Source organism: Perissodus microlepis, chromosome 18, assembly GCF_051167445.1.
Source record: "Perissodus microlepis isolate ML-2025 ecotype Zambia chromosome 18, ASM5116744v1, whole genome shotgun sequence".
NCBI lineage: Eukaryota > Metazoa > Chordata > Actinopteri > Cichliformes > Cichlidae > Perissodus > Perissodus microlepis.
The window spans coordinates 21,852,560-21,866,348 of NC_140478.1; the positions used below are offsets into that span (position 1 = coordinate 21,852,560).

Here is a 13,789-nt window from a genome sequence, read left to right on the forward strand (position 1 = left end):
TCCTGATTATCACAGTATGACACACAGTCTGAGTTATTTAAAGGATTATCCATCTGTCATGTTAAGAAGTATAAACCACCATGAATCAGTTCCACCTGCTTTGGTGTGACTCAGTGTGACAACAGGTGCAGTGATTAGGCAACGACCAAACAACCCCTCCAAAACAGCAAAGACTGTGCAGATGGTCGATGCAGACTGTTGCTCTCTCCCTGCTGACTGATTTTTCTCTGGTTTTGCTGCAGCTGGTTCAGGTTGCACAGGTAGTCTCCCAGCGCACTGCTGTGTCTCCCAGCGCAATTCCCAGAGTGTGGAAGACATACCAGGAAATGGACCTGCTACTGCAAAGAGAGCTTAACAGGGAAGGAGAGGGGGTGTAAACCCAGCAGCAGGACCGGTATTTGTTTGTGTGAAAAAGAACGCTGCCAGAGTTCTAGAAAATGACCTCAAACAGGTTTATGAAAGACTCCATGAGGGTGTCATATAGGTCAATGCTCACAGCTCAGCATCATGCAGCTTGACTGGTGTTTACCACTGACACCCTGTTCTCTTCACAGATGAGAGCAGGTTCATGCTAAGCAGATGTGCCAGATCTGAAAAAGAAACAACACGTTATGCTTTCTAACTGGACAGAAGATATCACTGACGTTTAACTGATTTGCTTTTATACTGTGATGATTGATGCTTTAATGATTACGTTTTTGAGCAATTTTGTTTAATTGTTTACTGTTTGTGAGACTTAAGTTTTCCTCATGCAGAAATACCTATTTGGTTGATATAAATTAGACATAATGGACATATCTGTTACAACAGGTAAGACAATATTTTACATGTCCTACATGCCCTCTGCCTTTAACATAACACAATGCAGGGAAGTTCTCCCAAAATTACACAAGCACCCAGGATATTATATTCATATCATACTCACCAGTCAAAGACAGGCCAGCCAAACTTTTAAACTCCTTAAGCTCCCCCCAAACCCCTCCTACAATCAGCCCTACATGATTGAGAAACTTGGAAAAACTTAATGATTATATAGTTTGATTTCATTTCAGTAAGAAACTAGAAAAATGTCCTCTTCCTTGCCACTAGGTGGAGTTTGGTGTTTGTGTAAGCAAGGCTGTAAGCGTGTCACTGTGATTTTAAATTTAATTCAGGTTTATTTATACAGCGCCAAATCACAACAACTGGCTTCTTTAAATGCAGTAGGAAGTAATTAAGTTTTATCTGGTTGGGAATTTAACAATGGAAAGGTATACCTCCGTTTCAGCCACACACACACACACACACACACACACACACACACACACACACACACACACACACACACACACACACACACACATCCATCCATGGTTTTCCAAATGTTAATGCTTTATATATCATATATATATCATATATCACATTCTTTAGAGAAAAGCAAGAACCTAGAAAATCCTTCTCCTTCTTGCCACCAGGTGGAGATGTGAGCATGTCTGAGCAAAGCTGCATGTAGCCTTTCAGCATGTCACTGTGATTGTAACTGCGGTAGGAAACTACTAAGAATAGTTTATGCTCACTATAAAGGTTTATCTGGTTGAAATTTTAACATCAACTCACTGTAAAATTATATCTGCAAACAATGTGTGTATTACTGTAAAAAAACAACAACACATGGGTCAAACAACCAAATATCTTAAGATAACACTTTTAGGATCCCACCTACATCTCCTCTTCACATAAGGGAATGCAGTGAGGTTCTCCAAAACTACACAAGTATCCAGGATGACACATTCCTAAAAATTCTCCATATTCACCTGCGATGGGCATTTAAAATCAAATGTCACTATTCCTTTTTGGAAGGTGTGCACAATTATAGCTCGGTGTAATCTGCCCCTGTGATATTATAGGATGGGAGATCTCTTCTTTGTCACCCCCCATAAAAAAAAAAGACAAGCATGATCACCTCATTACCTCAGCAATAAAATAATACAGCCTCCAGTGCAGTGTAAGCAATGTCAGTGTGCAGAGTCCAGCGTCTCCACTGGCTCGTTTTTAGGAGATGATTGTTAAAGTCTTAAGCTCTGAGTTCAGATCAGCAACTGGTAATCCAACACCATGCCCTCGGGGAAGAAAGTCAAGCTCATCCTGTATGAGGTGCTGCAGTTTGCAGCACTGATTGTACCCATCTTTGTAATCATGGAGAGATTTGCCAGCCTCATATACAACGTGAAAGGACGGGATCAGACAGCATACTGGCTCGTTGTGGCGGCTGCTATCGCCTATGTGACCTCTGTGACCTTGCTGGTGTGGGCTCCTGTCAGATATATGACTATTAAGCAGCGGGGATTCATCAGAGAGGTCACGCAGTGGTGAGTTGAGGCTTTTGGAAAGTGATAAGTGACAAGCTTATCGTTTTGTGTGTGTAAACATAAACCCAGTCTGTGTAACCTTTAAAAAAAAAAAAAAGATAAAAGAATAAATCGCATCTTAAATGTGAAAAGTCGAGTTTACTGAGTAAACTTTAGTTCAGTTCTGTGATTTGCTGCTACAGTCTTAAATTGTCTGGTATTACAGCTCATCATTTGGTAGTATTTACTGCAACTGAAATTACGGATCAACTATTTTAACTATTAATTATTAGTTTAATGACTCTTCTCTACTAAGTGCTACCCCTAATAATACAACCTTTTAGCTCATGTAAGTATATTTATGTCTTAGAAATGAAGTCTTCCCTTACTCTCAAAAGGGAATATAAACCAAGTGAGCATAGATAACAACTGTAATTGAGTGTAGCTGCTGTGTTATAGAGTTGAATTATTAAGCTGCATAAAACTGAAAGACTACTTCAAAGTCTTTTCAAACACAAATTAAAAATCTAAATATAAACTCATGCACTTGTTAAAAAAAGAACAGTTACTCTTCATTATGGGATGATCATTATGTAAATGTAAGCTGTGTGTTTTTCAGGAGACCAACAGCATTGGCATATCTCATCCTGTGCACATTACCGTGCTTTGCTATCCTAATAGCCAGCTCCAAGGTAATGTCACCAAGACTGATTGATCTTGTCACTGAGGAGCACTTGTTGATGTTTTGTTCAGTCATGCTCTGACAGGGTCCTTGAAGAGGCATACAGAATTTGTTGTAAACAGTCCATTAGAGGCCACAGTATTAAGACACTATAATTATTCACTGAGTGAACAGCGACATGCTACACTGCACCACACAGAAAGAAAAGCATCCCTTCTCACGGACTCACCATGATCTCTTGAGGTTTGCTTATTCAATGTCAATCTACAGGTAGCAAGAAGTTGTACTCTTGTACAGTTGTATTGTATTCTTTATTAGGTAATAATATAGTAATGAAGTAAATACTACATGTTTGTACACCTATTGTTTTTGCCATATTGTCAAAGAATTTGTGAGAAGGACTTTGGCAGGGAAAATAGATCCCCAGTCACAAGACTGCCCTCCCTCTGAGCTATTCAGTAACCTATAGTGAAAACAACAGGTTGTCCATTAACTTAAGGTTTGATGCTATCCCCGACCCTAAAAAGAAAAGAATTTTTATTCCTACATTACACTGTGTCATTTAGTATTTTATTGCTGTTCCAACAAGAACATAAATAAGCACAAAGATGTTTCTCATATTTATTCACCCAGTGTTTCTTATTTTACGGGCATAAAGATGTAAATCTGCAAGGATAGGGAAGTAAATCCTAATGGGTTCATAAAACTTGGAATGCAGGCGCTTCTTTCTCATTGGAGACAAATGTTACAAAGACTGTCAGTTTAATTTTTTTCCCTCACTTTATCCTTTACCATTGCTTATTCATTCTTTGTTCCACTTATGAGTATTTTCTATTATTGTGAAACCACAGGTGCAGGTAGACAGAGGACAGACACTGGACAGTTTCTCTGAGTTGCCAGTTTCCCTGGTGCTTTTCTTTCTCATCTGGGTGGATATCATTGAGAGGATTCGACCCTGCAAACTCATGGGAAAATGTAAGGCTTGAATTCTTCCAAATCTTTTATGATTATTGAATATTTTTGCGTCACATTTCATCTTCTGTGGGAGTGGTTATTTAACTGAAGCCATAGACCCTTTGCGCTTATTTGTAACACTTTATTTTATTGGTTTGTTATTTCATTAATGCAGCACTGACTGCAAGCTAGTTCAGAGAAATCCCTCACTTCACTCACATCAGATTTCAAATCAGAATCAGAATACTTTATTAATCCCGAAGGAAATTAGGGTTACAGCAGGCAGCACGCTAATGGCGCATGCGCACTTACAAAGGAACCTTCTGACCAAACTTTACACAAACATCACATTGGGAAGACATGTCAGAGAGGTAGGCTGATAGGAAAAAAACAACGAAAATACATAACATGAGGTGAGAGGAGGAGAAAAAAAAACTCAACTCAGACTGAGCTCCTAGTGGGAGAACAGTTTGATAACAGAAAAAAACACCTCAGCACAAAAAGCACATGACTATCAATACACCATAGAAACACAAGACAAGCAACAGGGGCGGGTAAAGGGTAAGAGAGAGCCGGTGTAGACAGCGCATCCGGTCCTGCAGCATGTCTGCGCTGGTCCAGTCGACCGCCATCTTCCCCGGGAGGGGACAAGCATCGAAGGCGTTTGGAAAGGGAGGGGGGATGAGTGTGTATCAGTGTGTGTGTGTGTGTGTCCAGAGTTCAGCTGAGACAGTGTCCTTCGCCCTGCTAGGTTAAGTAAACAGTCTTCCAGCCAACCCAGGTGGCCTTGCGTAGGATAGGGCGAACAGTCTAAGCACAGTCTGTTATCAGGGTGTTTTTGTTCAGCTCCAGCCTTGAGATCACAGCTGGCGCCGAAGTGGTAGCCGCATGAAGTGATGGTGGTTTTTACTTTAGTGCGAACAACTCATGTGAATTTCAAAGCTGTTCTAACAGTCCGACACTGGTCTCTCAATCTCCTGTTGGAGAGCCGTGAGCTTCTCCATGATGTTATCAAACTTACGCTCAGAGGTCTTATTCTGAGTGTCATCACGGCAGCCGTAAGCTTCTCCAAGATCTTATCCGTGCTGCGCTCAATGAGCCCATTTTGAGAACTCACCACTCATCCCATCGATTCAATCCCAGCGGGCAGCCTTGTGGGGTTTTGACCAGCCGATTCCACTTTCTTTAATCTTCGATAAGTCAGGGCCAAGCCAGCTCCGATCAGCAAGAACCCTGTTATCATGGTTCCGAATAGGTAGATATCTTCAACACTCAGGCTCACCCGAGCCCAGACTTCTCGTTGAGAAAAGGGTGTCAATTGCATTCAGGGACCAGTTGATCAAATCCATAATTCCTCTTTAGGTTTTAGAGAACAGACTGTGAGAGAGTGTTCCAGGGAAAAGTAATACAAAAATACACGAGACTAGACAAGGATACAAGAGGCTAAGCAGGCAAGATAAGGGGGAGAGGAGAGGAGAAAAAGTGTGACCGCCTTCGCCAAGAGCCAAAGAGGATGATAATAAACACACCCTTCCTAATTTAGCTGTTTAGTAAGCTAGCAAAATTTTCCAGCTCTCCCTAATACATCCCTGTACCACTGCTACATTGCGTCAGTGCCTGATTCTGTTTATCTAGACATAGCATTTTCAGTGGGAGAAATGTTTCATCACCAAGTGACTTGACTCGATTTATAAGGTTGGGGAAACCTGCAGTCAGCTGAGACAGAAGAAACACTTGAATGAGTGATACTTGAAAATGTTTCTACCACTGAAAACGCTACATCCAGATGAACAGAGTCAAGTTTTTGGGACTTTGGTCATAGACTTCCTGTGCATTTTCTAACCAGTTGAATACAACCCACCTAAACAGCTGGAGAACACAAGAGCACAAAACATTGACCAAGATGACAAATTCTCCAAATTCAAATCATGTATCTGCTAAATGTACAGTAAGAAGCCTGATTCATGGAAGCTGGACCTTACAGTCTACAGTAAACCCTAACACTAACCACCTTACCCCATCACATGATTGTCCTTACCTATGCTAAAGATGATTTTTCTTCTCATATTTTTAAAAAATGATTTAAAAAAGACCAGTTCTCTTGTTATTAGCTAGTCTTTCGGATAACCTAACTTATACAGAAAAATTTGGTTTTGTCATTTATAGCAGACAGCTTAGATTCAGACTTTGACATATCAGGCCCTGTCCTCACCCACATGGAACCAGTGACCACCGTATCAAGCCAGATGAATCCTGAAGAAGGCCAGAACGGTGTGACCCAAGGCCAACCAGAGGCCAAAAATGGCAGTCCCTCTAACAGATTCCACGATGTTGCCAACTCACCACCAAGAACACGAATCACCAGCACTGCCTACTTGTACTCCTCAACCTCACGCCCTCTGTCGTACTCGGGTCGCCCGAGCATCCTGTGGAAAAGGGACGGAAGGTCAGAAATATTTGTGGATAGTTTCCTTTTCTGGTTTGACACTGTGGAGATGGTGAGAGTGGCAGGACTGCCCTCAGTGTTCTACTCAGGCTGGGTGTTCCCAGCCTACATCCTCGCCTTCCTGTCTACTCTTCGTATGATTATCACACCTCACAACCCCTTGTTGTCTTCTGCTGGATTTGCTCTTCAGGACTTCCCTTTCTTTGTTTTGCGGGTTGCTCTGATTGCTGTGTTTGGCTTTGTAACACCCTTCTTATACCCATTGAAAAATGTCCTGGTAAGCCTAGCTTTTATCTATTTCACATTTCTGACCAGGCTGAAAATTTTTAGACATCACAGCCTGTTTTGAGGAGGAGTGGCACATTCTGTTGTTGATGAAAAAGCCACTTGGACTGTGAGTATTTCGACAGTTGGTCTTCATGTGTGGAGAGCAGCACCAAATCAACAAGATGCTGGTGCTGATGATGGTGAGCAGCATGTTTGAATTTTTCTGGCTTTTAATGCATTAAAAGGACATTCAAACCAAAGTGCAAAAATCATTCCGAATTTTGTTTAAAAAACAGGTGTACAGATGGGTGTATAAAGTAAGCCAACTGTCATCTTGATTAAAATATATTTATTGGTGCAAATGTTTATCTGCTTAGTTTTGTATTTTAACTCTAAATTTGTTTACATTTCTTTTGAATAAAACCTTGAAAAACAATCCTTTATGTTGACACTGGTGTATATTCTGTAAATACTTCAAAGCTAATCTGATTTTATTTATTTGTTAAAGGAGACAAAGTTAGGTGGATTGACAGTGGTTTGATGCGCTATCTCAGATGAAGTACACATGATTCTGAAGTGAATTCAAAGTGTAATTTTCATTGTGAGGCCCAAAGAGATTCAGTTCAATTCACCTTTACTTATATAGTCCCAATTCCCAAAACAGTCAACCCAAGGTACTTTATATTGTAAAGTAAAGACCAATATTATAGAAAACCCCCCAACAAATATATGACCCCTTATGAACAAGGACTTGGCGACAGTGGGAAGATAAAACTCCCTTTTAACAGGAAGAAACCTCCAGCAGAACCAGGCTCAGGGCGGGGCGGCCATCTGCCTGGTTGGAGGTGAGGAGAAAGAGAAGAGAGCAAAGTGAAACAGGACAAAAAGCAAACTATGGCGAGAGCACCAGAGTCTAATAACTGCTAATCATTAAATACAGTAGTGGTGTATAGAAGTGAAAATAGAGTTAAAATAGACAAGTAAAGAAGTTCATCATGGGAAGCCCCCAAGCTGCCCAAGCCTATTGGTTCAGTCCAGCTCTAACTATAATGACATTTTTAAGCATAAGCTTAAGAGAGTGTTTATCTCCCAAATTTAAACTAGGAGCTGGTTTTATAGCTGGTTAATTGGTGATCCTAAAGTGACTACTGGTGTGAACATGGGCATGACTGACTGTCTGTATGGTGTTAGCCCTGCGACAGATTGGTGACTTGTCCAGGTGTATCTGGCCCTGCTACAACTGAGATATTCTCCAGCTCCCCTCACAACCCAGAATTAGATTGCAAGAACATGGATGGACATAAACAGAACATGGATGGACATAAACAAATGAAGGCAAGTTAACTTAGAAATAAATAACTGTTCGGTAAACTTTCTGGGTGTGTCAAGTAGGTGATAAGCATGATGACTTCAGACAAGGTAATTAAACTTGTGATTTAAGAGCTGATGCTTTGTCTTTGCTCAATAAGTACAGTTTCATTATACAGCATACTCACCTGGACATCCTTTATAAAATATCTTGTTTGTTCAGATGGAGTGGCTTACTGCTCAGTCTTTGGGAATTTGTCTCAAGAAATTGTGTGGCAGTAATGGTCATATAATTAGTGCCACAGGGCAGCCAATCAAAAATTCTCATAAACAGATGGTTAGTTTGTTAAAGGCAAAAAGTAAAACATCTTAACAAGTATCTGGGCTATCACAAGCTTCCAAAAAGATAAACACCATTCTTCCAAAAGATATGCTGTGCTTCTAAACATTGTTTGAGCGTTTGATTGGGTTGGGATTTAATAATTGTGGAGATCACAGCATGTGATAATCATTTTCATGGTCCACAAAATCTTTGATGAGTCCTTCTAGGCTACAGCTATTATCCTCATCTGGCAGAAATATCCACACAGACCACACAGATTAACTTCCTCCTGAAGAACGTCTTGCCACTTGGCAGCCATTTCAATATGCCTGTGGGTAATTATTTGCACACTTATTTGAAGCGTTATCTAAAACAGCTTTGAATTCAAAAAGGGCCAAAGAATATTTTACCATAAGTTTTGGGAATCATCAATATGGTTCTTGGCAAATGTTACACAAGCCTTTGTGTTCTTTTTAGTCAGCAACAGTTTTCTCCTTGGAACTCTCCTATGCACAGAGTTGGCAAAGTACTTCTGTACTTAAATAGAAGTATAAATACTGCTGTTAAAAAACACTCCAGTAAAAGTTAAAGTACTGATTCAACTTATTTACTCAAGTAAAAAAGTACCAGCTCTAAAATGTACTCAGAGTAAGAAAGTAAAAATGAGCTCTTTCGAGGATGTTTCTATTTTTGTGCAAAGCTAACTGAACCTAGTTGCTATATTAGCATAATGAGAAAATAATATCACTGGACTCTATGGAAGAGTTCCATGGAGGAGGCTGTGCATTGGTGGCATTTATGAAAGAACCATAACATCCATTACAATAACAATAACATTGGATGAAAGGGAACAACAATGGCTACGTTTTGAGAGTAAAACGATGGCTGTACACCAAACACTGTGGACACAGCAGCAGTTTAAATAGAAAATTTTAAGATCAATTTTTCCCCTGCTCCCACTCAAGCAGTTGAGCTGTCTCACTCTAACCTCCAACATTGCGTCCCATACACACCCATTATAAACTCAGAAACGGTGACTGGAACTGAAGAAAAAGTATAAAAGATATTAAAAAGATAAATACAACCTGAATAGTTCAATGTCTTGGCTTCATTTTACAGTTTGAATGGTGTCTGTCGGTCAATGTATGTGGAAGTAGTAGGAGTTGAAAGAGGAGTAAGTTGAATGAGAATTTGAAGATTCTCCCATTGAAATACACTGTAAATTTTTGTTGAATAAAGTTGAATAATTTAAAAAAATAAATAAGTTAAGAATGAGAAAAATACAAGCACACATGTCTAAAAGAAGAGGAATCTAATGGTGGTTGAATGTTTTTTCTAAGTTGAACAGTGTTAAAGGAGATAGCGTACAAAAAAATGTACTGAAGGTGAAAAGTAGAAGAACAATACTGTGGATGTTTAATCAGCATCCATACTAATTATACTGGAGTGGATCTTAGCATCATGGGCTAAAATTCAAATGAATCTCTGCTACACTTCATGTAACCTAACTCTGACAATGAAACCACAGCCACTGTGCACCACTCACACACTATTCTTTACTTTAAATTTATCACAGTGGAGCAAACTAATGTGTTTATCCTGCACTAACCTACAGAGGATTTTAATACAACCTTTAAGTAGCAGTTAGTCTACTTCAGTTTGATTTGCAGCATGTTTCACAATATGAAAAAAAAACATTTAAACATTTAAAAGCACGAGGACTTACACGTAAGCTTTAAATTTCCAAGTTTATCAAATCTCACTGAGCATCCTTACCTTTAAATCTAACCTTTCTTCTTCCTCTTTCTGTCCTCTTTCTTATCTTTCTCCATCTCTGAGTGAAGCTCTTTCTTTTCTTTCCCTGTGAAATACAGCAGCTGGACCTTTAGCTAGCAACACACTGTGTAACAAGCTGCACACAAACAGTTTGTGTGTTTGCTGATGGTTGTTGAGCTGATAGAAACGTTACATTTGAAATTACCTGCCACTTAAAAGAGTCACTCCCTTTAAAAAAGTCAGGACTAGCTAGATGCTGAATTACCGCAACGTACAGACACCTGCAATAATTCTGGTGTTGTGGCAAAAACAACCCCCCCCATTCCTCTTTTAGCCTCCGACTATGCACCATCCTCTGGTGATAAAGAAATGAACAGGATTGCCTTTCATGTGTTTCTGTTTAGTCTTGGTTTGATGTTTGGAGGCTCGCAGTGACGGAATAATAACTCGACCCAAATGCGTTAAAGCAAAAGAAACAAGCCTGTTTTAAAAATGTAAGGAGTAGAAAATACAGATATTTGTTTAAAAATGTAGGAGGTAAAAGTAAAAAAGTACTCAAGTAGAGTACAGATACCTGGAAATTGTGCTTAAGTACGGTAAGGAAGCATTTGCACTTTGTTACTTCCCACCTCTGTCTATGGATGCCATTTTTGTTCATCCTTTTTCTTATATATTGAATCATGAACTCTGACCTTAACTGAGGCAAGGCAGGCAAGGCCGTCCTTCTGGGTCTATTTAAGTGATCTGGCAGCTATCAGGCCTGGGTGTGGCTAGTACATTTAACAGTGGAAGTGGGGATAGCTTTTTTCATTAATAAATGAAATTCTGATTTTAAAAAATGCATTTTGTATTTACTCAAGTCTTTGGATAACATTAAAATGTATTTGATGATCTGAAACAATTAAGTGTGGAAAAAATGCAAAAAAACTAAAGTTGAAAAGTCTTGGATTTTATGTGCTGCCTCTTCTGTCCTTGGAAGTCACAAATTAGCATTTCCCCTCTTCTTTTGTTTACAGCATGAAGGCATAGCGGTAGTTTATGTGGTTCTATGGCTGTATAACTCAGTGGACTGGAACCTTGATATGCATGTGTGCATGTTTCTGTGTGTATCTGTTGTTGTGACACAACAGAGAGCTGTTGTTGGTGTTTACTGTAATCGGCAGTCCTCCACCAGGACAAACCTGACAGAATTATACCCATGGTGCATTTGATCTTTGTTCCTCTGATGCATGAGCCGGGGCTGCAGGACTAATTGTTTAAGGGAATTTTCAAACCAGCAACTATTCTCAAGCGAAGAAAGGAAGAAATGAATGGATTCAGCTGAATTGCTGCTGATAAATCTGAGCTGTAAATCTGTTGCCACACTAAGAGAGAAGATTTGTTGAAGGTGTTATTAATGATATACAAATGACAGGGCAATAGACAAGCAGCTATGATTCACAGTGAGGGACCATAGCTGGCCTGCTTTCATTTACCGGTATGGAAACTAAAATTATCTTCCCTTAATTTCCCCATAGCCACCATCAGCCTACTCTTTAATGATTCATATTATAATCTGCAAGAAGGCATTAGTGCAGCTCGAGTGATTATGACCATGTTGCAATACGTCATGTTGGCAGGACGGAGAGCACTTTTTCTTTCCCTTGTGACATTGGTTAAATGCTCGAAATGATCAAAGCAAAAACACAACAGCCTTACAATAAGAGACTAAGATCCACATTCATGGATGGAGAGTTCTCTGAGGCAGGCTTTCATTTATTTATTTATTTATCTGCCATCAAATTAACCCATCAAGCCTGCTGAGAGAGAGGCTTTGCATTAATTCTGGCATTTTAAAATTCATATTCAGCACAGTGAAAATAGTTTTTGTTAAGTAGTTTTGTCTGGCTTGAAAGTCCAATTTCCTTATAATAGGAGGAAATAATCTTCTGCTCGAAGAAATATGTGGTCAAGATAGTATACATGGAAAGTTTTTTTTCATACTGCCTCTAAAAAGGTGATTTTTTTTGGTTGTACAATGTAAAGACGTATTCATTTATGATTTTTAATGATGTTTAATTTAATTTTATAGATGCATTTAGAGGATGAATCACAGTTACTTTGACTCCACAGGTCTATACAGTTTCTCTGTGCCTGTGGGTTCTTAATCCAGTGTCCAGAACCATACATATCAGGTTAACTGGTGAGCCTAAAGTATCAAAAGGTGTGAGGGTGTGATAGACTGGTGACGTGTCCAGTTTGTACCCTGCCTCTTACCCAGTAATATAGGCTCCAGCTAGTATAGGTGCCATCCCTCTGAAACCCTGAACTGAATAAGTCGCAAAGAAAATGGACACAAAGATTCAGACAGAGAATCCTCGCTGTGCCAAAACAGCCAAGCAATGAAGCAAAAACTGGACTTTCAAATAGTTCCATTCATATCTTACTTTACTATCTGCAAATGTCTTTATTGACTAGTTTCTGATGCACAAACTGCAAATAAAGAAGTTCCTATTTTACCCTAAATAGCCCGTGGCGATTACACTGTGTGGATTGTGTTAAACTTCATTCATTTTACCATTGTTAAATGTGCTATGAGTGAGTATTTATCAATTTCCACTGCTGCTAAACCAAAATAATTCAAAGAATGGATCAACACAGTTTGTCATTTTCAAGTTAACAATTAAGACTGTAAACTAAGAGCGATAAATCTACTCTTTGCATTTTAATCTCAAAGAATGAATGAAAACTTTGGACTTTAACCTGGCTTTCGCGTGAAGCCTGGTAAATGTCTAATAAGTCTCACTTTTTACTCAGCTCTGACTTTGGACACTCACGTTAAATCTCTGGTTTGCTCCTTGAGAAATATTGCTGAGTCCCATTGTGTCACGCTTTGAACTGGAAATTGTTACATGCATTTGTTTCATCTCATTTGGACTATTGTAATTCTTTGTTTTCTTGTTTATGTAAGGCCTCCTTGGAATGTCTGCAGGTTGTCCAGAATGCTGGTGCAGGGCTTCTGACCAAGTCTTCCAAGTACTCGCATATCACACCTCTGCTGATCAAGCTGCACTGGCTCCCTATTAAATTCAGAGTCCACTTTAAGATCATGACTTTGACATTCAGTGCTCTGCATGGTAAAGCACCAACATACATCAGAGATCTTTTACATCCGTTAATCCCCAACAGGTCCCTGAGGTCATGTGATCAGGGCTTGCTGGCTGTCCATCATACGAGGCTGAAAACGAAAGGTGACAGAGGCCCCCAGACTCCCCTTTGAGTTTGAGATCTCTGGACTGGTCTCATCCTTTTAAACTTGCTTTTGGTTAATTTTTTGTTTTTATTGTTTAATGTTTTAGCTTCTGTGAAGCACTTTGTGATTTTTTTCTTGAAAGGTACTATACAAATAAAATTGCACTTGCTTACTCATATGGAGTAATTCCCAGTCACGAGGGCTGGGTTATCTTGTGATTCTTAGCTGTAGTTTAATTAACACATTACAAAACTTGTGATAGCGCCCCAAACTATTCCTGCTTATATCTGTAAGCAGTCAAAATTATTTACAGTATATAACCAACCAACAGTCTTGAGAGAAGCAAGCAGCTAACCTTAGTATTTAGTCATATCACCCACTGTTAGACTGCCTGAGGTTAAAAACTGGCAGGAACAAACTGATCAAACTGTGCCTGACTGTTCACATGTTAAATATAAAGCTCAGACTCAAAAAT

General features: G+C 39.4%; 1 protein-coding gene across 1 annotated transcript; it reads left to right on the forward strand.

The window, feature by feature from the left end:
• The first annotated feature begins 34 nt into the window (after positions 1 to 34).
• On the forward strand, positions 35 to 7,112 carry tmem236 (transmembrane protein 236). Its single transcript, XM_084913455.1, has 4 exons — positions 35 to 2,348; positions 2,947 to 3,019; positions 3,861 to 3,984; positions 6,130 to 7,112. Exons 1-4 carry the CDS (start codon positions 2,095 to 2,097, stop codon positions 6,756 to 6,758), a joined length of 1,080 nt encoding a protein of 359 aa, XP_084769581.1. The 5' UTR covers positions 35 to 2,094; the 3' UTR covers positions 6,759 to 7,112.
• Positions 7,113 to 13,789: the final 6,677 nt, after the last annotated feature.

Coding starts and splice junctions, on each gene's coding strand:
- tmem236 (XM_084913455.1), top strand. CDS start 2,095: ATGCCCTCGGGGAAGAAAGTCAAGCTCATCCTGTATGAGGTGCTGCAG. Junction 2,349..2,946: donor ATCAGAGAGGTCACGCAGTG/GTGAGTTGAGGC, acceptor TGTGTTTTTCAG/GAGACCAACAGCATTGGCAT. Junction 3,020..3,860: donor TCCTAATAGCCAGCTCCAAG/GTAATGTCACCA, acceptor GTGAAACCACAG/GTGCAGGTAGACAGAGGACA.